At 36.7% G+C, this 9,235-nt stretch overlaps 1 protein-coding gene across 3 annotated transcripts in view; it reads right to left on the bottom strand.

The window, feature by feature from the left end:
• LOC107553319 (regulatory-associated protein of mTOR-like) overlaps positions 1 to 9,235 on the bottom strand; it is a 302,737-nt gene that overhangs the window by 111,746 nt on the left and 181,756 nt on the right. For all 3 annotated transcript variants that reach the window (XM_016235517.1, XM_016235516.1, XM_016235515.1), the window contains 2 exons: positions 3,316 to 3,391; positions 523 to 624 (listed from right to left, as the gene is read on the bottom strand). In XM_016235517.1, coding sequence (XP_016091003.1) covers positions 523 to 624; positions 3,316 to 3,391 — 178 coding nt within the window. The remainder of the gene's footprint in view (positions 1 to 522; positions 625 to 3,315; positions 3,392 to 9,235) is intronic.

Here is a 9,235-nt window from a genome sequence, read left to right on the forward strand (position 1 = left end):
ATTTGTGGATGAATTTAGATTATCCTTTGCAGTAGAACAGCCACATGGAGACGTACTAAACTGTTACTTACCTTACAGTTTTACTCCAAGCACAACAACAAATTTCAAGAAACAAGAAAAATTTCTCTCTTACAGTCAAATCAACTTTAAAATTGCAACTATTCTGAAAAATAATTAATACTGTATTTTATGCTATATTTGTATGTTGCATTTAGCCTGCCATTTATTACAACAAAAACTCTGATAAAAAAGTTCATCAAAGATATTTTTGCAAATTTTAATATTGTGCCATATTTTCATCATTGAATATTGGATTAAATGTAGTCATAATCAATATTTATCTCAACTCATCTGCTTTTTTTGAACAAATGTTTTGACTTGTTGCACTATGGGGTTGTCTCCTCTGTAAAGTAAAAATATAATGCCGTCTTAGAATTTAGCAGAATGATGTTGCTTCCAATCTTTTGGAAACCACTTCATGTCAGCAGTGTGCCTACGATCACTAAAATGCTTTCTAGGTACCTGCAGGACGATGGGCAGCTGCTCCGGAGGGTTTCTGTTCTCCACGCCCATTGTCAGCCACACCTGAAAGGCTGTCAGCTGCTCAGCAAAGAATGGACTATGCTGTGGATATAAAACAAATTGTGAGAGACAGAAAAGTAAAAAACAGGATTTAAGTGGAAGAGCGCTTTAAATCAGACAAAAACTGTGTACATAAGCGATCATTTAACAGTGCTACATTTCTCAGGACCTATATTTTGCAATTCTTCAAACTCTGGTGTATTAAGGTCATGAACGAGAATTGGTAATCGGATAAAATTACTATTTAAAACATAAATGAACCACAATAAATGCATATTTAGTATTAAAAAAAGACCCTCAGGCCAAGAGGAACATGAGTTTGTTTCTTCATTGTAAAAGATTTGGATTAATTTAGCATTAGCCTTCATCACTTCCTCACCAGTGGATCCTCTGTGGTCAATGTGTGCTGTCAGAATGGAAGTTCAAACAGCTGATAAAAGCATCACAATAATCCACAAGTAATCCACACAACTCCAGTCGATCAATTAACACCTTGTGAAGTGGAGGGCTGTGTGTTTGTAATAAACAAGTTCATCATCAAGACGTTTTTAACTTCATACCGCTTCCATTTCAGGAACAAGTCCTATAATATTGTTTTCTCCAGTTCAAAAGCCATCTCATCTGAATCAGAAGAGAAATATGCACAGAACAAGTAAGGACAATTAAAATGGTCCAAAAAAGTTAACAAATATGTTGGTGGATTTTGTTCTGAGAGGACAACAGAGGAATGACTTTTCACAAAAGTGACGGTTTAAAATTCAAACACCTTGACGGTTTTTTTTTTTACACAAACATGTAGCTTTTCACTTCACAAGATGTTAATTGATCGACTTGAGTAGTGGGGATTACTGAGATGCTTTTATCAGCTGTTTGAACTCTTATTCTGACGGCACCCATTCACTGCAGAGGATCCATTGTTGAGAAAGTAATGTAATGCTAAATTTCTCCACATTTATTCAGATGACGAAACAAACTAATCTACATTGTAGATGGCCTGAGGATAAGTCATTTTTTTGGGATAATTTTTATTTTGGGGTAATATTTCTTTAACTTATTCAATGTACAGTTTCTGGAATATTAGCATACTGTATCATAGCATAGTATGTGTGATTAATCAAAGGGGTGTCTGCCACTAACCATTTAATTCACAGTGGCTTTGAAGAGTGCGTGTAATTTGGCCCAGTTCTCAACAAGCTGTGTCACTCTACCCACTGTACCACACACTTTCAGGGTGCTTTCACACTGGCAGTTTAGTTCGAAATAGGGGTATGTTACACATGAAAAATTGGTAATGTGAAAGCTGTCATGCGGACCCAGGATTACAGCTGGGTATCCAACCAAAGTCTACCTGTAAGAGGTGGTCTGAGTTTGGTTGTGCCGGAACTGTGATGCGATTCACATGAAGAACATCATTACTACAGCAAAACACATGCAAGAAAGACAGCGGTGATGATTTACACAGAATACGTGCAAGCATGAGCATGCAGTGTTATCCTGCATGGTGAGTGCAATCAGAGCAGCAAATGAATGGCTCGCAATTAGATGTCAGAAAGCCACGTTCATGCGATGCAAATACAGTTAGATGGAAGTGTCCTTGCATCAAGCTGCGTATAATCACACCAAATTAAATGTAAAAAATTGACCCATGTTGTGTGTTCTGTCATGCACAGTGCACGTTTGTGATAACATAAGAAAGCAAATAAGTGTGAAATCAGACCAAGGGGGCACTAGGAACAATCACACTCTGATTTGTATCACAACAAATCTGCTCAGTGTGAAAGCCTTTTAAGTAAGAAATATCAAGACATTAGCAGCTCTCTAATTCTCATCTCCCATCTTTCTTTTTTCTCGCACACAGATACACACACAATTATAAGCATATAAGAATCACTGAATCCCAAAAGTAACAATAAAGACAGGGGTGAATGTGAGACATATTATTTGTTCAGTCCCAGCACGATTACATAACTGAATTTCAGACTTTCAAACACTCTTTTAATAGCCTGAGAACAGCAATATGAGCGTTATTGTGTGTTAGCAGAAACAGCATCTGTTACACTAAAGACAAATCATATCAGGTTGAGAAATCAAGGTCACTGCAACCATTACACAAGACAGACACTGATTCACAAATGTCTGAAAGTCACAAGAGTCAGTCCATTAGATAACATTTTACTGATCCCAGGAGAGAAATTCAGCTGTTATATCAGAAGAGCATATCAGAAACAACAGGAAATGCACCTCATATCCAGTAAAATTGAGCACAAAAAAAGAGATGGAAAAAAAGTAAATAAAACAGTCAAAAGTTCAGCAATTAGCACATGTGTCTGTGACACTTTTAGACACGGTGTTCATGAGGGAAACACAGGTTTGAAAGCCCACCAATATTCAGTATCTTTTGCTTTGGTTGTGTTAACAATGTTGTATTTTTATTTATCATATTTCTTAAAAATTCAGAAAAACAAACCAGACACCAAATAGTTGTGATATTAACAGAAAACTAAACAACATTTAGAACACGAGACCAGATCAAATTAAATAACTACTGAGGGCAAATATACAAATCACTTTGAGTATGATTAGGGATTCTACAACTGAACTGAAATCATAAGTAGGACTGCAGTGCTAATTTGAGGCAAAATAATAAAAGCTATAGAAGACCCTGAATAACTGATCATGAAATAGTCTCTCTCTGTCTGATCTTCACACAGAGGCAGTATCAGTCATGCTCACCCTGAAAGCTGTGCCCTCCTCGATGATGGTGGGAAGCTGGGAGAGGCAGATGTCCACCGCGAGGTCCCACGCTTGCCTGCGCACACACACACACACACACACACACAAAACGATGTTGCATTAGTCAATCCCACGCTCATGTTTCTTGCTGTGAGTTTCTTGGTTCTGACCAAATAAAAATATGCACTGGCACTTTCTTTTGAGCACATTCATTATTAAGGAATGGAGAACCATGTAAATTTACTTGTTTGAAATCTTTGAGACATATTATTTCTCTCCTTCACCCCAAAATTAGAATTCTTTCATTATTTGCTCACTCACTTCATATCTTTCATTTTCAAAACACAAATATTTTTAATAAAACCTGAAAGATTTCTGTCCCTCCATTGCAATCCAATATGCAAAAAAAAAATTTATTCACTTTTATTCACAGATAAACTGATATATCATATATCAAACATAGAACACATCAAATGTGGTAAACAGAAGCTCATATGTGGTTTCTTGACGATCAAGAACAAATGAGGTTTGATCACGATTGTCCCACTAGCACATTTGAGCTTCCACAAGAAGCAATAAGATTTGTTTTTGTGCATCAAGATGTACTGTAGATTTTTTTTTTATATCGAAATGGTACTAGTTATTTAAGTAGCAGTTAAGTACACATTACTAAGTACACATATTTAGCACTGTTTTTTCCTGCTGTCTGTGACCCAAGAACAGACCTACAAGTTGAAAAGCACTGCTATAGAGTATCTGCATGTAATCTTCACTGCACTTGTCAAAGGCTGCATGTAAAGTTATGTTACATTACATGAGAACTAATCATCTGTTGACACCTCACCTACTGCAGCAGTGCTGAACTTTCAGAGCTCCATCAAACCCTGTGGTTTAACACTTCTTTTTCAAAGTATTTTCTTCTGCTGCATAGGCTGAGAGAATTACTTTGATCACTGAACCCGCACCACTTTGGCTATATTTAATTCATGATATTACATAACACATAAAACGTGTTGTCCATTCAAAAGCTAAAACTACAGCTATAGCTCTAATATGATTTGCCAGTCCCGATCAGCAGGATGTCTCTGAGTGGAATGTAAGTATACAAACATTTTATGGGAGAAAAGTCCCAATATCATTAGGCCAACTGCCGTAGTGGATCATGACAACAGGCAACAGCACAAGGCATTCCTCCCAGCTCTAATATCCTCACTCCACTGGTCCATCCTGTTTTGCTGCTTTTGCCAATTGATCTGCTTTTCCCTCTCATTAAAAAAATCTAACCTTTTCTGAGCAGAGATATTTCCCTTCCCTATGCTGGCTGCCCCATCCCACTTTTGCTTCTACAGTACTGTGTCTCCTACATGGTGAGGGATGAATGAATGGATGAATGCTAAGTATAGATCAAGTTAATCAAATCAGTAAAATCACAAAATGAATACAATCAAACTACCTGCTTTGTTTGCTGAATTGTAAAATCACCTGGATTTGAACTTAGGAGTCTTATTTTTCAGCCACATAATCATATAACAATAATGATTATTCATTTTATTTATGGTGTAATGACATTCATAAAAACTATACATATAATAAACAGGACTGTAATGTTTAATTGTATAATTTAGTACTATAGTAGTTAATATATTGCTTAATTTAATAAAATAAATGACATAAAATGCTGCTAATTCTAAATATAGCCATAATAATAAATATGGAAGTATTTTAAAACATTTAAATTAGTTTTAGATTAAGTACAAATTCGATGTATGGTAAAACCGTGCATACATCAAAGGGTTAATTTGTACATTAGTTCTATAATCATTTTAGATTGTGAACAGTTGTATTTTTGGGACAGTTGCTGTCACCTTCGGTGCACACTCCGATGATTATTTCACAAAGACCATTGATATTCTTTCTGTCTGTTTGCTGTATTGTTTCTTTCCCTTACTCCCCGCCCTGCTTCATCATGTCTCCTCCTAATAGCGGAAGGCACCATCCTTCCTCTCTAATGTTCCCGTAACTCTTTCTTTCCTTTACCAAATGTTCCCTCTATTTCCGCCTCTCTCCATTTCTCATCTCCTGTTTCAGAAGATCAGAAGACTCAAGGAACTTTCTGCACAGTGTAACTAAAGAGCTCTGATGCTCCATTATGAAAGTGAAATATATTTCTCTCTTGCTAATGTTATGTTATGAGATTCAAGCTTCAACTAGCTGTGGAGAACAAAGTCTGTATTCCATCATACACTGCTGAGGATTACACAGTGCAGGTTTAGCCAACAGCATGATACTGATGATGGAAAACATGGGGAGAGACAGGGGGAATGAAAATTCATAACATAGTTCATTTAAAATGCAGAGGGAAAGACCTATGAGTAAAATACCAGTGTAAATAAATAAGTAGTGCCATTCACTGTAGGAATAAAAAAGCTCCCTCTTTTCCATGGAATGTTGTTTAAAGTCTGGCATGCCGATTTTGGTTTTAGAAGAAATATAATAAAACAGAATATTACTGAGAGTTTGCCATGATACCAAAATATCAATACTCAATACCAATACAATACTCGATACTCAAAGACTTTGCCACAGCAAAATCTAATGTGCTGCTGAATACACAACCTTATGTAAAAATATAATAAAAAATTATATTGATATTTATTATTTAAACATTAAGAAAAAAATATTAACATGTTTACATATTATTTTAACATATTAACAAAAACATTACTTTATACAGTGGTGGCCAAAATTATTAGAATACTACCAAATTTCTACCAAATACTACCATTTTCACCAGCTAAAAATGGGTTTAAGTCAGTTATTTCTATCTTTTGCTGTAGTGTGTCAGTAGGAAATATCAGTTTACATTTCCAAACATTCATTTTGCCATTAATTGTAATAATCCAGTGAAATTTTTTTTGCACAACAGCCAGTGTTCAACACAGAGATGATCTCTTCATCATCCAGTCTGTCTGGAATGACATGAAGAAACAGAACAAACTGAGACAGACTAATAGTGTTGGGTTCGAGTACACCCAAGTAGAGTCAGAGTTGAGTCTGAGTCTTTAACCAATTGAGTCCAAGACAAGTCCGAGTCCAAAACGGGCCGAGTTGGTCTCAAGTCCGAGTCCAACGAAACACTATTATTTATTAGTATCTTAACATTGTTTTAACCTTTACAACTAGAAAAACGCAATGTCCATTTAAATGTAACAAAAGCAAACCTCTATTGTATCTTTCCATTTAGATTTTTTATTAATAATTTGTGCCCTGCTTTGCTTAGCAAACTTAAAGTCATGTAAAAGAAGTTATGACTGAATTGATTTATGTATTGTGACGTATTTCAGAGTGAAACAGGTTTTAGAATGTGAAAAATTAAAGGGCGGGACTTGACTTTATTCTTCGTTAAAATAAATGTATAAATTCCAGGGTGGGGTTAAAGGGAGTAGGTATCTTGGTGAATGGGACCTTAAGAGTAGAAAATGCACCTTTTATCTCAATAAAAAATATTGCGGTGTATATGTAAGGTGGGAGGAGTTGGATCTAGATCCAACCTCGCCCCCTGGATCTTGTGTTTTGCAGTGAGGACCATCTCCCTTAGACAGGGCATTTAGAATTTTTTCTCAGATGAAAATTAAGCTGTGAGGGATAAACCTGGTCTGTACAATGGCACACACTGTGTATAAAAGCCCTACATATACTTTCCATAAGTCAAAACCTGTTTTATTTTTGAATGCATTTATCGTTACATAATTACAATAAATTACACTATGTTAGGAATAGGCTAACTGATGAAGGGCCGTTGAATTATTAGAAAATAATGCACACCCAAGGTGATTTTGGACCCATAAAGACTATTGCCACAAAGATGTTAGAATTTTTTTTTTCTTTGAAGCTAGAAACTGCCACTGTGTATAAAAAAATCTATACAAAAGCAAAAAATAATAAACTATTGTAATAAAACATTCTCAAGCTTACTGAAGGCAAGTAAACACTCCAAGTATTACTTACAAGCTAAATAAATATATTACTCAAAAATACAAATTAAATAGTTTTTTTCTTTCTTTTTTCTTCAGATAGTCTAGTAAAGGCTTCTACAGAAATAGCCTACTAGACATTTCATGATACAATAAATGTAAAAATAATCTTCACTGTATTCATTAAATATAGACGATTCTTATTAAAGTTAATAAGTGATTCAGTCAAGAGCAGTGAGTGATTTTCTCCTTTTCTATTATTTGATTAACATTTATGACGCAGTCGGCGGCTGCAGGTTTACACTGTTGCTTTAAGATCTGATGCATAGATCAAATATTTTGACACATCCGTATTCCTCCCAACTGTTCAAGTTCACATAAGACAAAACCGACTGCATTTACATGAATAGTCTCCAAGACGGGCATTTTGACATAACTTTACGTGTAAGTGTGTAGCAATAACAGAACTTAAGAGAACTTAAGTGAAAGAACTCGGCATTCCCACGCTGACTGAGAGGTGCGTTATTCTATGAGCGTACTTTCGGTGTGAGCACAGAAACCCGACAGGACTTAAAGGGGTCATATGATGCGATTTCAATTTTTCCTTTCTCTGTAAGATCTGTAAAGTTGCAAAGACTAAAGTCTCAAATCCAAAGAAATATTCTTTATAAAAGTTAAGAGTCAGCTACGCCTCCCTAAAACGGCTCGTTCTAACAGGCCCCCACATATCTACGTCACTATGTGGGAAGATTTGCATAACGCCGCCCAAATGTTCACGCAAAGAAAGGCGGCGTAACTTTTATTCTTGCTGTAGTATTGTTGTTGTTGCCGCCGCCATGTCGTGAAGGTGCTGTGTGTTTCATTGTGAAAGCGAAACTACTTTGTTTGGCCTTCCAAAAGAGGATGATATCTGCTTCGTCATGCCTGGAGCTGATCCGTGCTGGTTGCTGAGGAAATACACCAACTTTGCGCTGTGGATCACAGAATCAGCTTTCACCGTGGACGAAGCGGAGTCCAGCCCGGGGATCGTCACATGTGGTTGCCTCAAGCCCTCCAGACGCTCCTTCGTCGAATCCGCCAACCACGCCATTCTCAAGCCCGCTGCCTCTGCTCACTCTAGCCCTCCGGTCGTTCCTCACTCTAGCCCCCGGCCTCTACTCACTCTAGGCCACCGTATGTGATGCTGTTTCATTGTGAAAGTGAAACTACTTTGTTTGGCCTTCCAAAAATGGACACGACTAGAAATCATTGGTTAAGTTGTATTTACAACACTGTTCCAGAACACTACAACCCAAATATTCAGATGTGTGCAGCACATTTTATGGAGGACCGTTTCCTGATCCTGGTAGAGTAGACTACAATGCCGGCTGTTCGATTGCAAGTACGTTTTTTTATATTTAAAGAGTTTTTATATTTTTGATATTTAAAGAAAGTTTTTTGGGCAGTGTAGAGTAGGGTTTGTTGTTTGTCATTTCACAAATGCAGACATGGTTTTATGTTTACACGGCGTGGTGCGATGCAACGCAACGCGTAAAATGGCAGTATAAGTAATTATAATCCATAATTATGTCCCCACTGGATGCAACGAATGCCTCTTTATAATGGGTTTTCATGTTTTTGAATCATCGCACCGGCCGGACAGGGCATCATCACAGTATGGTAGGGGCGTAACATTTCCGTCACATGCTTGAGCTATTCGGCCAATCATAACGCCTGGATAGCTGGCCAATCACAGCAATCTGCTTTTCAGACCTATGAGCTTTGTAAAAATCGACGCGTTTCAGAAAGGCAGGGCATAGAGGAGAAACAATAATGTACAGTATGTGGAAAATAATGTGTTTTTTTAACCTTAAACCGCATAAACACATTTCATTACACCAAAATACACAAAATAATGTTCTTTTTAGCAACATCATATGACCCCTTTAAAGGTCCCCTGAAATGCT

The sequence above is a fragment of the Sinocyclocheilus grahami genome, unplaced genomic scaffold (genome assembly GCF_001515645.1).
Source record: "Sinocyclocheilus grahami isolate Dianchi unplaced genomic scaffold, SAMN03320097.WGS_v1.1 scaffold469.1, whole genome shotgun sequence".
Taxonomy (NCBI): domain Eukaryota; kingdom Metazoa; phylum Chordata; class Actinopteri; order Cypriniformes; family Cyprinidae; genus Sinocyclocheilus; species Sinocyclocheilus grahami.